This window comes from Phyllostomus hastatus, unplaced genomic scaffold (assembly GCF_019186645.2).
Source record: "Phyllostomus hastatus isolate PE091 unplaced genomic scaffold, TTU_PhHast_1.1 phas_scaffold_755, whole genome shotgun sequence".
NCBI classification, from domain to species: Eukaryota; Metazoa; Chordata; class Mammalia; order Chiroptera; family Phyllostomidae; genus Phyllostomus; species Phyllostomus hastatus.
In genome coordinates this window covers 7,292,109-7,312,042 of record NW_025334039.1, presented here as the reverse complement: position 1 = coordinate 7,312,042, position 19,934 = coordinate 7,292,109, and the positions used below count along the sequence as shown (strand labels likewise).

Genomic DNA, 19,934 nt, shown 5'->3' with positions numbered 1-19,934 from the left:
AACATTAGGCCTCTAACTTTGTTCTTTCTCAAGATTTCTTTGGCTATTCAGGGTCTTTTGTGATTCCACACAAATTTCAGCATTGTTCTATTTCTGTGAGAAATGCTATTGAAACTTTATAGAGATTACATTGAATCTGTAGATTGCTCTGGATAGCACGTTCATTTTAACAATATTCTTCTAAACCATGAGCATACAATATCTTTTTATTTATTTGTGTCTTCTTCAGTTTGTTTCATCAGTGTCTAATGGTTTTCATTATATGGGTCTTTTGCCTCTTTGGTTGAATTTATTCCTAGGTATTCTTTTTTGATGTAATTATAAATGGGGTATTTTTCTTAATTTTCTTTCTAATAGTTTATCATTAGCATATGCAAGTACAACAGCTTCATTTACATTGATTTTGTATTCTGCAACTTCAGTGAATTTGTTTATTAGTTCTAACAGTCTTTTAGTAGAGTTTTTAGGAATTTCTGTGTGTAATATTATGCCATCTAGAAATAGTGACAGTTTTACTTCTCTTTATTGTTATTCTATTACAGTTGTCCCAATTTTTTCCCCTTTGCCCTCCTCCACCCATCCCATCCTCCACTTCCCCAGTCATTTCCCTCAATGCTGTCCATGTCCGTGGGTCATTCATACATGTTCTTTGTCAAGTCCCTTCCCTTTCTTTCCACCATTACCCCCTTCCTCCTGCTCACTGTCAGTCTGCTCCATGTTTCTATGCTTATGGTTCTATTTTGTTCATTAGTTTATTTTGTTTATTAGATTCCTCTTCTTGGTGAGATCTGGATTTGTCTTTCAAATATGGTATTTGTCTTTCACTGACTGGCTTGTTTCACTTAGCATAATATTCTCCAGTTCCATTCATGCTCTTGCAAAACGTAGCAGTTCCTTCTTTCTTTCTGCTGTGTAGTATTCCATTGTGGAACTGTTCCATGGTTTTTTGACCCACTCATTTACTGATGGGCACTTAGGCTATTGCAGAACATGGCTATTGTAAATAGCACTGCTGTGAAATAGGGGTGCACTGTTTTACTTCTTTCTTTCCAATTGGGATGCTTTTTTTTCTTTTCTTGTTTAACTGCTCTGGCTCAAAATATCCAATACTATGTTGCATAAAAGTGGTGAGAGTGGGCATTTTCAACTTGTTCCTGATCATTAGAGGAATAGCTTTCAGCTTTTCACCATTGAATATGATGTTAGCTGGAGGCTTGTCATATATGGCATTATTCATCATGATTTTTCTAATGTGTTTTAACACATTGTATGAGGGAAACGTATTTATACATTTTACATTGACTGGTAGTAGAGTGTGCGATAAAAACTACCCGCAAACAATGTGTTAATGGATGTCTTCAGACACCTAGTAATCTTTGGTTGACATTCCATACTTAAGAATGTGAAACGCAAAACTTGAGTATGAATTCAGAGTAATAGGTGGGGTCTCCCATGGTGGGCTTCACTGTAGGAAAATGGCTGGGTGGGATTTTTTTTTTCTGCTTAGTGTCTCCAATGTCACTACCTTCAGATCCTTCACCTTAGGCTGCTCAGATTCCCCAGAGAGAAATTTGCTGGTCTTCTGCCTGGAAAGTCAAGGTCTGGCTGCCAATATTCTGGAGCCTAAGGGGATGAAGACAGCTGGGAGTCTCAGCTTCCAGGATGCAATTGATCCTTCAGTTTTCACTATGGTACCTCTACCAGTAACCATGCCCGCTGTCTTTCAGTTCAGAAACTTCATTACCCTGTTAAAAACAAAGCAAAACTCCTCACTGGCATAGCTCAGTGGATTGAGTGCGGGCTGCGAACCAAAGTGTCGCAGGTTCGATTCCCAGTCAGGCCACATACCTGGGTTGCAGGCCATGGCCCCCAACAACCACACATTGATGTTTCTCTCTCTTTCTCCCTTCCTCCCCGCTCTAAAAAATAAATAAATAAAATCTAAAAAAATAAATAAAATAAAAAAAGATTAAGAAAAAAAGAACAAAGCAAAACTAAACTAAACAAAACCAAACCTCCACTTGTCTGGTAGAGTCCAGGTGAGGATATGGGCATCTGGCATCTTCCTAAACAGCTTTTAACCAGTACCCATTGTAGTATCCCATTTGTCCTACTTCTGGAGGTCACTGGTACCCCAGTTCTAAAGTTTTATGACAGTTTTGCAGCATAAATATGATTGTTCTTGTTTTTTTCCCAAGCTGGTTTAGGATTCAGCTTTTGCTGGTCTCCTAATTCTGTTATCACTTACCTACTTTTCACATTTCAATATTTGGTTGCTGTTGTTCTTTGCTATCTTTCTTCCTTGAGGATTTATACCTTTATTTAAACGCAGACACACTTTACTATTACTTTCATGGGGTTTTGAGAGAGAGGAAAATTGAATACACGTGTTTAATTTTCCATCTTTACCTGGAAGTCTCAAGAGGAAATATTTCTTAGTTTGTATTTGACATTCACATAGCAGAGATGACATCATGAAGTACAATTAGAAATGAGCATTGAAATAAGAAAAAAAGTCTTATATCACTTTATATTCCAGGAGCTTATCACCTTAATCCTAAAATGAGACTTGAAAAATCTTTCCTGAACAGTCAAGTATACTTGAGATAAGAAGTTAGTTATTGCACTGCAGTTACCAAAAGCCCCCAAAACTCTCAAAATAGGTCTTGTCACATAAAAAAATAACTGGTTGCTTTGTTCCTACTTAGATTTTCATTAATTTGAGGACATAATTTAAGTGACGGTTAACTGTATCGGCTTTGCTTCTCCATGTTAAAAAAGAAATCTCTATTTAAAATCTAATTCAGAAAGTTTCCTGAAATATTTATTTCCAGGCTTCTTTACCTTGGTGGTCTTGGGGCAGAATTTCAAGCAGGCAAGAGGAGAAGCTACGGAGCCTGGGCCTAGGCTCAGAGCTCTCGCAAACAACACTTCTGCCATATTCTGTTGATTAAAGCCCATCACAAATCCCACTCAGATTCAAGAAGTGGAGAGACAGACTCTAGTAGTTGATGGAGGAAGTTAAGAAATTCACAGAGTACTGTGTGTGTACAGGGACAGGAAGAATTGTAGCCATTTTTGGCAACCCACCACAGCTTCGTCTTTGGCCATAATTTACTCACATTTCTTCCACAAAGAAAATATAGTCATTCCCAGTGGTCTCCCAATATGGCATCAGGCTCAACGTTCGGGATCTCATGTTCCAGCATCAGGTTTAGGTGGAGATGAGGATCTTTGGAAGCAGTCCTTTAGGTATGGTTCTTCTTGCCCCAGAGACCTGTTGATGAAAAAGACCAGTTAACTAACTGCCCCTTACATTTCCAACCAATAGTGGGGAAATGGGCACCGGATAATTACAGTGCTTCTATTCACAGTGGAGAGCAGGAAGCATATAGTAGTCACAGATGCAGAGCAATTCTTCAAGCTCCTTTACGCTAAGGCCAAGGAACATGCCTTGATTAGTTACCTGGTTCTGTTTACCACTTGCCATATGCCTTAGGATTCTAAATTGATAGAGGTCAACAGTGTGACCGTAAGTCTAAAATAACTGTACAGCACCATCTATAGGTAGTTAGATGCCTCTTGAGAAAGATACTACCGTATTTTTCAGACCCTAAGATGCACCTGGGTTTTAGAGGAGGAAAATAGAAAAAAATTTTTGAGGCAAAAACTGTGGTAAAATATTTTAATAACATAAATAATGCTATATTTCACCAATGTAAATGTAAACAGAACAGTAGCATTAAAAACCATTATTCCTCCCAAATTGGCGGGGGGGCCTTATAGTCCAAAAAATACTGATTTAAACCATGGAAGTTTGCAGGACAGATCAACAGAAGTGGGTGCTCAAACCATGGAGATTTTCATACCTTTGAAGATATTTGTTTGTTTTATCAGTCTCAGAAATTCCATAATATGGGTATTAAACCAAGTTTTAAAAGCCTCTTCATTGCCTTTATTTTCCCCAAAGCAGTATCACACAGAAAACATAATGATAAAATAAACTGATTTTTAGAATGATCAAGTAAGGAAGAAATGCAAAACTTATCTGTAATATAATCTGACAATTTCTGGAACATTTAGTGGGCCTCTAGGGTAATGCGGACCACGTGGTCTGCTTGTTCCCTCAGGCCCTGGAATCGAGAACAGGGTGGTCCATCCCTGTCCACATAGCACCTGTGGTCTGTAAGGGGGAAAGGGCCTTCTTCACAGGGCCAGATGGAAGCATCTAGAAAGTCCCCTTCACACACACACACATGCACACAGGCAGACCCATGTTCCCAGCAGTTGGTTTTGCAAACAAATGGGAAGATTTGGAACAAGACAGATGGCTTTTGAATCCCTCCTCACCACCTGCTGCTTGTGTGACTTGGTGCCTAGTACTGCCCCTCCCAGAGGCTGGAGAAAATGTATGTGTAGAGCCTTGATCACGGAGCTGATTCGCCTCCCCCAGTTCAGCAGTCTTCCCCTCCTCACCCCTCAGTGAGAAGGTGAGAACAGACCTAGAACAGAAATTGCGTTTTTCCTTTAAAATTTCATTTTTAAAACATGTTTTCATTTTTATAGGTAGTACATGTGATAAAAATTTCTTGTGTGTTTATAGTGCAACTTCTTCCCACCTTCGCAGCCAGGAGCAACCAGTGTTTCCAGATGTGTGTGTGCGCCCTCCCACCGTCACTATGCACACACAAGCAAACACACGTCAGCCTGTGTGTAGCTGTAACTGTGCTTGTTTTCCTCTTGGACACGAATAGCTCAGTGAGTGTTCTGAACCTTGTTTTGTTCTCTGTAGTATCCTGGAGATTTTTTATGTCTACAGTGAGCACCCTTAATCATTTTACAGCCGCAGAATATTTCATCGAAATTCGTGCCATAATGTATTTATCCTATCTCCCACTGGTGAATTATGTAGGTCAGTTCCAGGCCTTTGCCGCTATAACACATGCCATAATGAACATTCTTGTACATCTGTCACTTTGCATGGGAGTGAGTGTATTTGTAGAATAAATTCCAAAAAGAGAAATTGCTGGGTCAGAAGATATGAGATGAGGGTATGTGCATAATTCCGATAGACCTTGTCGAGTAGCCCTCAGAGAATTTGTGCACATTTGCTGCCCCACTGGCAATGTGTGCACACAGAACTGAGTGTCTAAGCCTGTGTGACGCCTGGGTACCTCAGAGACTGAGCACCAAGTCTTGTGTTTGCCAGAATAGCTCAGCTTTCATCGTGTGTGTGTGTGTGTGTGTGTGCATGTGCATGTGCGTGCGCGTGTGTGTGTGTGTGAGATTTCAGTTGAAGAAAGCTCTTTTGGCTAAGTGGCTAAGACAGGGGTGTCAAACTCATTTTCACCGGGGGCCACATCAGCCTCTCGGTTGCCTTCAAAGGGCTGAAATAATTTTAGGGCTGTATAAATGTAACTACTCCTTAATTGTTAAGAAGTTGGAATTATATCTGGCCCTTTGAAGGCAACCACAAGGCTGATGTGGCCCCCGGTGAAAATGAGTTTGACACCCCTGGAGAAAAGCGTGGGAACCATGATGTAGGAAATCATCACTATTCTTCTCTTAGCCCTCCAGTTGGAAGGAGCGACAGATAAAATGAGGTGCTCCACACCCTACAGGAAGGTTGGAACCAGAGAATTGTTCCAATGGTATCTGGGAAGATGCAGTGAGTGGAAAGAAGTCCAGGAAGCAGGAGTAGAGGCAAAGTTATAAGGTGATGAGATTGTCCCGTAACCTCCAGTGTTAGCTAGTGTTCTCCAAAAGGTCTGCTCATTGGGGCCAACTTTAAGGACGTGTCACGTGCCACGCCCTGTGTTAGTGCTGGGCTGCGGAGATGAGCGTGGCTGGCCCCTGCCGCAGGAAGCTCAGACTGAGAAGTCAGACATGTAGGCTGCTGGTCTGTAGAATGTCACAGGAGCGACAGCAGTGATGACAGCTAAGAGAGCTTATTGACTGCCAGACAGTGAGCTCAGCAGGGCTTGTTTTCCCGTCTGGTTCTACAGAAACCCTATGAGAGATTCCAGTGCTATCCCCACTTTCATGGGCAAAGAAACTGACACCCAGAGAAGGGAGGGGCAGCCCTGACACCGTATAGTACGTGGCAGAGCCAGGTTTAGATGGAGGCCATCTCCCTTCGAAGTCTTAAGGGAAAGCAGGAGTGATATTGGAGCGAAAAGCCACTTCCTTCATGTTTAAAGCTCCCCCGCATTACATTTTAGGGTGAGAGTGGTAGGGTCAGGAAGACCCTTGGGGCAGGGGGGATGCACCCTGAGTTGAGGTTCAAAGGGTGATTGGGAGCAAGGAGAGCATTCCAAGCAGAATCACTCTGGGGCGGATCTCAAGAAGAGCCAACCTCCAGGAGGTGTTCTGTCCCAGGGAGGCGGGTGGGTGGCATGGATAAGCGGGCAGTCTGTGAGGCCAGACTGCTTGAGTTCAAATCCTGGCTCTGCCTCATATTAGTTGGGTGATTTGGGGCACATTTCCTTGACCTCTCTGATTCTTTGCCCATAAGACTAGGCTCTCAGGTCCTTAATGCCTGAGTTGTTGTAAGGATTGAATGAGTTAATGTATCTGGGAGGCTTAGACAGCACCTGGCACGGGCTCTGCGTGTTGGTTCCCACTGAAGACTCTCCAGGCTCCAGACACAATGTACATGTAAGGAAGAGGAAACTCAGTTTTGAAGCTTGTCTACGGTGCTTATTTTAAAGAACTATTGCATGAGCTCACAAAATGTAGTGTGCTAAACAGGAGAAAGAAGCAGAAACCCAGGTGCTGGAGGAGGGACGTGGGCTCTCGCCCCGAGTATCTTGTCAGGCGTAGCTGTGTCTATCAACTCGCAGTTATCTTCTGAAATTGTGAGTCGAACGGGCTTTTTTTGTCATCTATTTCTTTCTGACATCTTTATTTCGTATTAAAATGTAATGGTCTATCTCAAGGTGACAAAGCAGAGGAGGATAAAATGAAAAGGGACCACATTTGAGGTAACTCTTGGTTCTCCTCTCCTTCTCTGATGACAAAAAATGTTTTCAGAAAATCCTAGAGAAAAGGGAAGATAAATGCTGTGACTTCCTCATTTATCCACATAGCATGTCTCGCTCATCCATCCAGTCAGGTTACCTTCTTCTGAGAACAATATTCTGTAACAGGAAAAGAATACGTGTGAGAGGGAAATATTTCTCTAAGGAGTCAGTTCATGTTTTATTTTCATATATTTTGTCTTCACGCCCTCTGGCTTTCCTCTCCTTTATATGTTATCCCAAACTCACCTTCCCATTCTGTTCCCAAACCAAGCCCCATTCCTAACCACCCTTTCTCTAAGCCAGTTTTAGCTCTTCCTCCCATCATTTGAACAATTCTTCAGAATCCATCTTCTTGAAGGAAAACACCTAATAGCAATATTTTCCAACATAAATCCCCATGCCCCTCACATACTACTACTCAAGAATCTGTGCCCTCATGATATACCAGGTACTCACTACATCCTGGGGCTACAGAAATTATGATGATTCAGCCTTTTGTCCTCAATGAGCTCACAGGCTTGTGGGAGAGAAAGGCATGCAGAAGGAGGTTGACTCCGCCCCTCTTTGCCCTAGGATCATGTTTGTTTCCTGTATGGTTTACCTTCCGCGCTACCCTGTAAGCCTCTCAGGGATAGAGATTTTGTCTGTCTTACTCACCATTGTATCATTAGTAGCTTACAGAGTGCCCTTAATAAACATTTTCTGAGCGAATGAATGAAAATGAATGACAGTCCAGAGTGCTCCATAAATTAGTGTGTTTGCAAGATAAGACAAAGCTCAGAGGAGACAGTGCCGAATTCTTTTCAAGGCAGGAGTGGGGAGACGTGCTGGGAGAGGTGACTTCCGAGTTGTATTTTGAGAGTGATGGCTACCCATGTCGATGTGCCTTGCATGGTGTGCAGCTCATACAAAGCACCCAATAAAAGTTTGTTGAGTGTTTTACAATTCATGAAACAATTATACAATACTTAAGAGTATCTGTAATATTCTATCACTTAACACATTCCTGGGAAAGGAAGACATGGCTATTGCATGCTGAATTTTGTGGTCCAGGAAGCTCTATCTATCACCTGGAAAACCTCTCCATAGCGTAGAAACACCTACTGGAAAACCCAAGGTCATGGTGTGTGTGTGTGTGTGTGTGTGTGTGTGTGTGTGTGTGTGCACCCTGTGAAAAACTGTGGGGGCTGGGTGGGCTGCTGGCTGAGAGAGAAAGCAATCTTAAGTATATGCTTTAGAAGAAGGCTCTCCTCCAGGAAAGACTATGGGACAGGCATCACAGAGGTGATTTTTAGATACTCATCCCACTCTTTAGCCTGACAAGAGCTCATTACCTAACTCCTGTGTCCACCACCCACGCCGGTCTCAGATAATACAGTTCCTGGAAAAATCAGGATGGGGGGAAAAGAGAACAGGAGATAAAGACAATGCTTTTTGAGTTGAATTTACCTAATCATCATACTGAGAAAAAATAAGATATGAGGCCTAGACTTGCTATGAGTTTCTTTTAAGGTTTCTGATTTTTGTATAGCTCTTAACTCTTTTTTGACGTAATGGTGTTAATGCTTAGGAGACTGAGAACCCAAACTACTGAGATTTGTGAGCCTCCTGCCCCTGGGGGGTGTCACCTCCGGGCTCTCTCATGCTGTCCTAGACTTAGCCTGTCTGTGACTGACTGAAGACACCTCTGTATGAGTAACACCAAATGATGCCCAAACTTAGATTCCTCACCTCCAATGAATCCTCAACTTGTGTTTTCAATGTGTGTGTGCAGCTTCATCATACACAACAAAGACACTTTCTTCAACAACGCCACAAGAAGTAGAATTGTACATCATATTTTACAAAGAATAAAGTACGAAGAAGGAAAAAACAAAATTGGTAAGTCATGTCTAAGTATAAACAGCTACGTTTGATTTGGGGGGATTACCAACTTTTTTCTTTTGGTTTCATTAAGTTCATATCCATTTCTAGAAATGTTTCTCATTTGTGAAACCTCTACCTTTCCCCTTCAAGGATATCTCACAAGTGTAAAATCTTACTGTAACAGCTTCCTTCAATGCCTTTTTTAAATAGCATGTTGTTTCATTTCTGTAAGGTCATGGAGAAATGCTCTCAATTCTCAATCCAACAACTATCTGTGGAATGCCCACTATGTGCCTGACACTGGACTCGATGTTGAGAGATGAGCTCAGGTCTCTCCCGGACCTTATGTTGAAAGAGCTAAAAGCAGGCAATAAAGAAGTGAATATAATACATAACATGAAGAAACTGAAATGGATGGTGTTTCAGAGATAGACTGGGAAAGGCTGGGGGTGCGATAAAGCTGAGATGGAATGGTCAGTGAAAGCTTCACTGAGAAGCTGAAATTTGAACTGAGACACAATCAGAGGGAGCCAGTGTGGGCAGATGGAGGGTCAGGGGGTGGGCATTCCGGGCAGAGGAAGCTGCAAGTGCAGACACGCGAGCTGTCACATGAAAGTAAATTCTCCAGATAATCACCTCCCCCATTAAACAGCCTCCACAATTTATACTGTGGACATTTTTGTGAGAACTTTCCCACATTATATTACCAAAATCCTGCCTTATTAAACAGATCATTATATTATCAGGAACAGCTGGGTGGCTTTGTCCTTATCTCTGTCCCAGCAACATTTTTGTCAATAGCTTGATTAATGACCTCTATCAGTGAGGGTCTAATCAAGAGACAAAAATACCACATAATTGAAGAGGGAAAGCTTAATAGAAAAAAAATGAACTGTGGCAGGGGATTGAGGTCATGGAGGGTTGGCTAAACCCTCCATGGAGGGTAAAGAGTGATACCCTCCATGGAGGGTAAAGAGTGAGAAGACCTCCAAAGAACAGAGGAGGAACAAGTATTAGGAACAACCACCACCCCTAGAAAGACTCCCCCAGCAGAGCTGAGACTCAGGCCCTGTTGGACGGGGTGTAGCTGGGGTGTACTGGGCACCATAGCCGTTGGCTGGGTGTGCTGTGTGAGCAGTGCCCTCTGGGAATCTGCCCCCTCCAGTACTGGAGAAGCTGTCTGGAGAGGTTCCAGGGAAGCCATTTGTTTGGAGGTGTTGCATCAACAGCACTACTCTGAGCCTGTTCAAGGGACTCCTGCCTTTGAGGAGGTGCCATGTGCCACTGGGCCCATGCACTGCAGGCACTGGGTACCCTAGAAGCCATGTATTGCAGAAGCCTGCTGAGGAGAGCATACTGGTACCAGGAAGACCATCTCCTTCCTCCACCAGTGTCCCCCCCACCCAGTGCCTTCTGCTAACATCGCTTCACATTGTACCATCTGGCAGAGGAGAAATCATTTACAAGGTCCAGCTCCATTATTGCAAAGCAGGCAATTAAGTACATTTGGAGCGAAGGGACAATACGCTGATAACTGGCACTTAGCCTAAACAGCCTGCTCAGCAAGCTTTCAGGTGGCGTGGAGACTGCAAGGAGGCATTAAATATGTTCATCATTGGAGTCAAGAGCCTCACTGATCTCAGGGATCTGGGAATCTCAGCCAAATCCAACAAGACATTTGGTAGTTTGTAAATAGAGAGTCTTACACATCCCTGGCCCTGTGGGAGAAATGTTGCTCAACATCAGAAGAGGAACAGGCTTGAGAGGTTTAGTTGAATGCAGCTCCATGTGAGTCACGAGTACGGTGAAGCTACCGAGACTACTTTGATCCCAAGCGGTATAAGTTGAAATGCGACAGGCAGAAGCAGACAGTTACTTAGTCCAGAGCTGGGTATACCTGGAATGGTATTTTCCGTGAGAGTCAGTGTAGGTGGGAATGGTGAAACGGACCTGCTTTAGGTCTGTCTTAACTTCAGCAGTGCGGTGGGGCCGCCCATCCGGTGCTCTCTGTGGCAGTCACCCGTCCTTCAGACACGCCCTCGGCACAGGTCCTCCATGCCCCTTCTAGCTTCAGGGACGAGTCCCTCCTCTGAATTCATATGGCAATTGTTTTTTGTGTGTTTGTTTCCTAACTAATCACTCACAACTGTCCTCTTATTGTCTTTAATTGTTTATTTTCAATGACATTATGAAAATTCTACCACCTAACATGGACAAATATTAACATTGTGGTGTGTTAAATACTTTAAATGTTACATTAATACTTTTTCGTGTTTATCCCCTATTTGTCCATGTGATTTTTAAAACAAACTCAGGATATGCTACACTTCATTTTTATTAACATACTTTTTTTTCTGTTACCATTGTTTCATGAGCATACTAGAAAACGAGTGAGTGGGAGAGAAATGATTATGGCAGTGTTCTTCAGGATTATCTCGTAAAATGCAAATCATTTTTAAAAAAATATTGCCTTTTCTAATATTGGTATTATAACATGCAACACACCTTATAACTCACTGTGACATACTAGTGTGTGGAGAATCTTCAGCAGAAAATTGCTAGTCTAAATAATAAGCTCCTTCATTGTATATAAGTTGCCTTATTTGTCTTTGTTTCATCATTGCCTAGCACAGTCTCTGGCTTATGGCAGAAGTGCTGTTGAACTGAACTGAAAATGTTTTAACGTGATCAATGTCTGCCTAACCATAGCATCCTTCTACAGTCAAAAACTGTGTATAATAAGGCCACATAGCAATTATTGTGCTTAATTTTCCACCTCAAAATTCGAGCTATTTTTACAACTAGTCAACATGGAGATGAAAGAAGGGCAGAGACAGTGAATTTTAAATGTGCTGAAGGAACACAAGATGTGTAATCTCATCTCTAGTAAGAAATGATTTTTTCTTAATAGTTCTCTCTCATTGGATGAAAAACGGAGGATTCTATGTAAGCACCCCCAGTCTTTTGAAAATAAGTAATGATGAACTGGAAAATTAGCAATAACCAATTACAGAATGAACTGTTAACCCAGGATCAGGAATTATGCTAACAAAATATGAAGTAAAACTACATACAAATGCTGTTAATCTGATGTTTCATTGTCATCTTTGGTTTCATAAATAGAAGAGAAAATCTAGTAGAAAAAAATTAATTTGTTGATAGAACTAATATCTGTCCAATGTTATTTTCTGCCTGAACCTCTTACTGAAGGTGGCAACTTGTATAAACCAGTATTGATTAGGTAACAAAAAATACTGATTTATAAAAATGATTCATAAGAGAATTTCAGTGGAGTATAAACTACCACTATGTAAGTTTTTCAGCTTCACTCTAAATTTATTACAACTGTGCAAATCAAGCCTGTTGAAATTGATTTTCAAAATACAGCACTTGATAGAGCAACAGAGATTTATATAAACACATAAAACAAGTCTTGAAGTTGATTTGTGTTTTCAAAACTGGTGCTCAGAGGGGAGGTTAGTAAACTGATAGACCTCAAATATTAACTACTTTCTTACTTTGCAGGACTTGGATACATTATGATAAACTTATAAAGGTCATCATCAGGGTCTCTTCTTAGGTCCATATGAATCATACACACACACACACACACACACACACACATATTTATATATATATAAAATATCTGGGATGTTTGAAAATCATTGATGAGATATGGGGAATTCTCAATAGAAACTCCAGGAACTCAAAGCTTTCTATGCCATCATTTATCCATTCATTTCACAGGTATTTATGGAGGGTCTCCCGTGTGCTAGACAAAATACAAAGCCCTGTGGATATTGTTATTCCAAATGCTTTTCTTGGACACTTAGTGTTAATGCCAAGCATCACAAATCACAATCCTGTGTTAATGTGATTAAATGGACCTAAACATTGATGCTCCATCAATACAAAGTAGATCAGTGCATGTTTCTCTTTCCAGTTGGGCTCAGACTCTGGACTCTAATAATGATATAATAGTAGAGAGCATTTCTTTATAAACCACTTGAGAGACATACAATTATCCTCTCTGAGGTACATTTCAGGGAGTATCATAAATCTCTATTTGAAAAAAAAAAACCTTTAAAGGTCAACACATTAAACTTCCACTGCTGGCCAAGATGGAGTAAAAAACACAAGATTTTCTGTTCCACCTGAAATAATCAAAAAAGGAAAAACACAAGAAAAGAGTTAAATAACTTGACTAGCTCTCTCTGTCTCTCCATACATATAATTAGAAATTATATTTTAAAAACTTCTCACAAAGAAAACTCCAGGTCTGGATTATTTCGCTGGTGAGCTCTATCAGGCATTCAAGAAAGAAGTCATACCAGTTCTACAAGAGTCTTTCACAAATTGAGGAGTAGAAACTACTTCCTGTCTTATTCCATGAGGGTAGTATTACTCAGGTACCAAAACCAGGCAAAGACAATAATTTAAAAAATTACAAATTTATAGCCTCTGTGAATATGGATGCAAACATTATAAACAATGTTATAAACAAATAAAACCCAATAGTATATGAAAAGTACATCATGGCCAGCTAGGGTTTATCCAGGACTGAGAGGTTGATTTAGTATTTGAAAGTCAATTGATATGATTTACCATGTTAGCAAAGTTAAAAAAAAAAAAGGAAAACCATTTGATAATCTCTATAGAACAGAAAAGACATTTGACAAAATCCTACAAACTACAAATGGAAAGGAACTCCCTCAACCTTATAAAGTGCATCTGTAAAATGCTTATAGTTAATATTATGTTTCACAGTAAAGACTGAATGCTCTCCCCTTTAGATAAGGAACAGTTCAAGTATGTCTGCTCTTGTATTCATCATTCTACTAGCCTGTGCAGTAAGACAAGAAAAGGAATGAGACATCTAAATTGGAAAAGAAGTACAACTGCTTTTATTCTCAGATGATTTGACCATCTATATAGAAACTCCAGTGGAATCCACTGAAAGGCTAGTAGAATTAATGAGTTTAGCCTTGTTGCAAGAAACAAGATTGATATATAAAACTCAATATTATGTCTACAAATCAACAACAAACAGCAAGGAACTGAAATTTTAAAGATAATACCATTTACAATAGCATCAAAAACATGAAATACTCAACTGACAAGAGATATGAAAGATGTGTCCATTGAAAACTACAATTTACACTGAGTAATTGTAAATCTAAATAAATTCAGATATATATCCTGTTCATGGATCAGAAAACTTAATATTGTTAACATACCAATTATCCCTAATTCAATCTATGGATTCATCGCAATCTCAATCAAACTCACAGAGTGTGTGTTGGGGGAGTGGGGAATTTGCAAACATTTAAAAATTATGAAGGGAGTGAAGAAATCTAGGAGAGCCAAAATAACTTTGAAAAAGAACACAAATGGCAAGTTAAAGGTATTAGCTACATGATTTCAAGCATTATTACAAATTTACAGTGATAAAGAGTATATTATGTTGGTGTGAAGACAGGTAAGTGGAACAGAATAGATAATCAAGAAATGAAACCACACACATATGGACAATTGATTTTTGACAAAGGCTCAAAGGAAATTCAGTGGATAAAAGATTGTCTTTTCAACAAATGGTGCTAGAATAATTTATACCCATGTAATGAACCTGAGCCCATATACAAAAATTAACTCAAATGGATCATAGATCTAAATGAAAACCTAAAACTATAAAAATTCTAGGAGGAAATTTTGTGACCTTGAGCTATGGTTCTTAAATATAAAATGAAAGGCATATTCATAAAAGGAAAGAAATGGCTAAATTGGACTTCACAAAATTAAAACTTCTGCTTTTTGAAATATATTTTTAAGAAAATGAAAAGAGACGCTACTAGGCTTCTCTCATAGATAGTTACATATAAAGAACACTCCTAACTCCTAACAATAATAGCAGTTTAATGGGCATAAGATTTAGACAGACATTTCACAAGAGAAGATATACTGATGGTAAACTGGTGCATGAGAAGATTTTAACATCATTATTCATGAGGGAAATGCAAACTGAAACCACGAACTACTACTGCACGCCTACTAGAATGGCTGAAAGTAAAGACTGACCATACCAAGTATTGGCAAGGATGTGGAGGAACTTGAATTCTCGTGTGCTGCTGATGGAAGTGTAAAGTTGTACAAACACATCAGAAAGCAGTTTGGCATTTTCTCAAAAAGTTAAATGTACATCCATCATGTCATCTAGCTGTTCTACTTCTATTTACCCAGAAGACACGAAAGCAGATATCCATACAAAGACTTATACACAGATGCTCATAGCGGCATTTTTTGGTAATAGCTCAAGATTGGGAACCACCCAAATGTCTCTCATGAGGGGACTAGATAAACAAATAATTATACATCCATATGATGTAATAGTACTCAGCAATAAAAAGAAATGAACCTCAAAATAATTATGCTGAGTTAAAGAAGTGCTGTGATTCTATCTATGTAAAACTCTAGTAATGCGAGCTAACTGATAGTGACAGAAAGCAGATGAGTGTTTGCCTTGGAGGGGGCACAGAGAGGAGTGGGAGATTACAGAGTGGCACAACACAACTTTGGGGGTGATGGATAGGTTTCCTCTCTTGATTGTGCTGATGGTTTCCGGGATGTATACAAGTCAAAACTTCTCAAATTGCATGTTTTAAACATATGCTGTTTATTATATGCCAGTTACCTCAGTAAAGCTGTTTCAAAAATATATATCCAGTTCAGCACCCCTCCCCCATATCATAGATGAGAAGATTGAGGCCTGAGGACAAGGGGACTTTTCCAAAGTCACACCACTTGTCCAATGTAGAGGAATTAAATTTGTCCATCTTTGAAGCTTCTGGATAAAAATAGAAGGGGCTCCTGGTGGAATAGCTTCTGGGGGGTTTATTTTGATGTGATAGACGTGTCCACTTCTCTCAGCATGTTCCAGGTCTCCAAGCCAAGCACTGTACCAGGTGTGCTTTCTTGTTGTCTGTTTGAAAATTCCCCACTCTTGATTCCAGTTTCCTAATAGATAGCAACTCTCTTTCTAAACTGCTGGTGTTCCCAAGAGTGGCTTTCCATTGCTTTTGAAAACCTAGATGGTTTTCTCCAAAAAGTACCACCTTTATACTAGTGTTGAACATTGTAAGGGCTGAAACTCTGTATTAATTCGAACTGGACTTCTCTGCTGTTTCAGGTCTGAATCGTTTGCTTACCAATGGCTCCTATGAAGCTGCCTTCCCCCTGCATGAGGTATTGTCCTGCCTTTTCTCCTTCCGTGTCAATTTCTTGTTCTCAAATCAGCTTTGGGGGATCGTCATTAGCTGAGTTTGTTGATATGACATTTGTTCAGAATGAATTTAATGTGTACAGTAGATGATTAGGCCTACTTGCCATGTGACCCAGCACAGGGTGGCTTATATCTGTGTGTCTTTTTATGTAATTGCAAGAATTCTTAAACCAGGAGTCACTCAGCGTGCATTCAGAGGAATAGCTGAGGGACTCCAAGTCATAAAATTAATGAGGCATTGAAAATTTGCATGAGGCAGTGGACCCAGGGGGGAAATGTTCCTGAAGTATATAGTCTCTGCAACAAAAGAATGTATAGTTATTCTTTGAAGAGTGGGAGGAAGCCATTTTGCAAAGTCTCTGGTAACCAAAGGGTGACAAAGGGAAATGAATAGTATTGTACTTATCATTTCTCTTTTAAGATACATACATTCCTATTTTTCAAATGCATTTATCTTTTTCCTTCTTTATTTTCTTATTTACTACATGCTCTTTGTCCTATTTTAGGGCTTTTGTAAATGTAACTGTAATTACTCTCAATTCCAATTCCCCAATAGATCTTGGGTTATTTCACCCAGAATTCTCTTTACACATGGATTTTTCATTATTGGCAAGGTTATTGTCTTTTTCATAGTATTTTACCCCTAACCTATACTGGTCACCGTATGAAAGAGAACACAAGGATGAACATCATGGTGCATGTACTCTAGAACAAACTAGCCAGGGGAAAGCTACTCTTAGTGATTTTTGCAACCATCTTTTACTAGAAGTAATGTGAACAGTTTGCTGATAAACTTTAGAGGAGAATTCCAACCGTCACCAAATGGCCACTCTTTTCCTTTGGCGAACAATGTTTCTTCCCTTGATTGCAAACTCCATGAGGATGTGAGAGGTGATTTAGAATTTTTAAAACCTTATTCATTAACAAAACTAGTAGCTTTGATCTGAGGCCCTATTTACAGTCTGCCATGAAACAATTTTGGAATGATCCTTTTAGTATCACAGAAGCAAACGTTTTGATACAAAGGGTCCCCCCCCATGGCTTTCTGTATTTATTTTAAATGTATATTTGTTTTTGGTTATTTTTTAATTTTATTTTTATTGTTGACACTATTATAGGTGTCCCCATCCCTCCCCTTTATCCACCTTCGCCTCCTTCCCTCTGGCCATCACCATACTGTTGTCTGTGTCTATGGGTCACACATGCAAGGAGGGACATGAAAAAACGGAATTATCTCCCAGAGGGCGGGCCCTTCTAGTACAGGCCTCCCCTGCTAAACGAGTGTTCCAGGAACCCATCTGTATCAGTGTACCAGCTGGCGTTGTGAGAGACTGCATTTGGCTTCAGTGAAATTTTTTTTTAAGACTTCCAGTGTATTTCCCCATTTCATGATGGGTGATTTACAAGCACGTTGAGTGAGTGTTCAGCAGTTTTTCACCAAAAGCAGCATAAGCCTTGTGCCCCACCCTCCCTATTCACCCAGGATCACCTCAGGTGACTTTGTTTTTGTTTCCCTGGATTAAAAAAGTTTCCAAAGGGAAACATTTTGCTGATGTGGAAGAAGTGAAACAAAAAACGACAGAAGCACTAAAAGGCATCAAAATCAGCAAGTTCAAAAGCTGCTTCGAGCAGTGGGAAAAACCTCTTGATAGGTGCCTTGCATCAGATGGAGAGTACTTTGAAGGTGACTGAAGTTTAAACATGTACGAATAAACACATACATTTTTATGAGTGAATTCTGGGTTTGGGGGGTTCCCCTCCGTATATGTTCTCTGGCAGATCTTTCCACCTTGTTTCATCCAGTTCCCCTTTCCCTTCTGCCTGCCAGACCCATACACAGGTGTTTCTCAACTCGGAAGACAAATTTCCCACCAAAAGGTCACGTGGCTTCTTGTAGTTATTAGTTGGCATTGCCAACTAATAACTACAAAAAAAAAAGTGTCAGTGAGTACTGCGCCCTCCCACTGTCCAGTCCTTCTCCAGGGGGAGGGCAGTGCTAGGTGGGCAGATGCTCCTGTGTGGGTGAGTGGGTGGCAGGCATGAGGGTGTCGGAGGAGATCACTTATGAAACCTTACAGAGTAACACAAGGGTTTCTCTGTGGTTTTCAGATCTTGATAAAGCCCTGTATTTTATAAGAGAACATCCAAATTAATAATAGTCACTGAAATCACATAATTGTTCTTTTTACTCTTTTACTCTCAAGTTAACTTGATTGTGTTATTTAACCTCACAACAATGTTCAGGGCAGGGAGGGCAGACATTGGTGTCCTTGTTTCACGTTTGAAATGTAAAGGAATTGAGAGGTTTTGAGAAGGGTTAGCCCACCTCTTGTCACATGGGGAGTTGATGGTTCGGCTGAGACTTGACCCCGAGTTTCTGGTCTCTCGGCCCTGTTTACTTTCCACTAAAAGGGGCTTCTCAGGTTGAAAGGACTTCCCAGTGATTACTTCACCTCTAGGAAGTTTGTTTTCTGTTTGTGAAACCAGCGTTGCCATTTGCTGGACTCAAAATTAACACCACCCCTCTGGCCTTAGTCTCCTTCTTTTCTCAGTGAGGAGGTCAAATAGTTGTGAATTTTTCTAATTTTGAGGGGACTGCCAGCTTTTACATTCCAGTGTTTTCTCATAGATAAGGCCTTGTGGCAAGGTCACCGCTATGGTGGTTTACCAAGTGCTCTTGACACATGTGAGAAAGAGAACTGCTCCGTGTGGGGCATGGCCTCCTAGCAAGACATGTTATTCACTTAAACCTCAGAAGAAACCCAATGAGACAGACAGACATTATCAGTTCCATTATGAACTAGGAGTCCAAGGCTCAGAGAGTTGATGGTCTCTCAGCCAAGAAGCAGCAGAACCCACTCTGAACTCAGCAGGAACCTGCCTGATTCTAGCAGCCACGTGCTTCTTCCTGCACAGGATCATCAATGAGATAATGACCAGAGTAACTAATCAAACATCTTTCTTTTCCATAGTATAGATTCATTTTTGTCTCATATCACTTCTATTGCTACTCCTGCCATAGGAGACTTGTATAACTATTCACTTTCCTTGTGGCTTGTGTGGGTATTGCTTCACTGGCCATGGTGTTTTTATCCCAGGGAAGTTACAGAAGCAAAAACTCCATTAGAACCCATGGAGCCGAAAACCACCGACACCTGCTCTATGAGTGCTGGGCCTCCTGGGGCGTGTGGTATAAATACCAGCCTTTGGATCTCGTAAGGTGAGTTTTTAACCAGCGGCGCATATAAAAAAGCTTGCACAGAGGGATTAGGGCAGACTGTCTGCTGGGACAAGAGAAAACGGTCGGAGGTGCACGGTTCTTACTGGAATCTGGCCTCCTCCCAAGAGGGCAGCTCTCAGAGCACATGGGCCATGGTGGGAAACCGGAACTCCCTCTGATGAGGATGCTGTTTCCTCCAAAAAGGCCTTAGGAAGGGGCCTGTGAGATTAGCCAGATCTCCATGAAACTCCATACGGAGCAGGTCACCTATGTGACTTATCAACAGATCATCAGTGACCATTGTAGAGAGGTGACACTGCTTACACATATTAGTGACAAATGGAATATTAGTTACTATGATGTTAGTAAGACATATGAGGAGCTGTCATTCTAATACATTTCAGGTGTATTTTAATTTTCATTTGAAACCAAAAACCTTTAAAAATTGTTTTAATACTGCAGGTAAGAGAGTCTATCAGCTTTTAAGACTTTTTAAAAATTACTTTATTGTTGTTCAAGTACAGTTGTCTGCATTTAGCCCCCATCACTT

The 19,934-nt window shown here is 40.6% G+C and overlaps 1 protein-coding gene across 1 annotated transcript in view; it reads left to right on the top strand.

Annotated features, from left to right (window-relative positions):
- The window catches only part of ANO4 (anoctamin 4), a 190,167-nt gene that overhangs the window by 110,152 nt on the left and 60,081 nt on the right, over positions 1–19,934 (top strand). Inside the window, exons 9-11 of the mRNA XM_045826360.1 lie at positions 8,797–8,903; positions 16,072–16,127; positions 19,263–19,384. Of these exons, the coding sequence (XP_045682316.1) occupies positions 8,797–8,903; positions 16,072–16,127; positions 19,263–19,384 (285 nt within the window). The remainder of the gene's footprint in view (positions 1–8,796; positions 8,904–16,071; positions 16,128–19,262; positions 19,385–19,934) is intronic.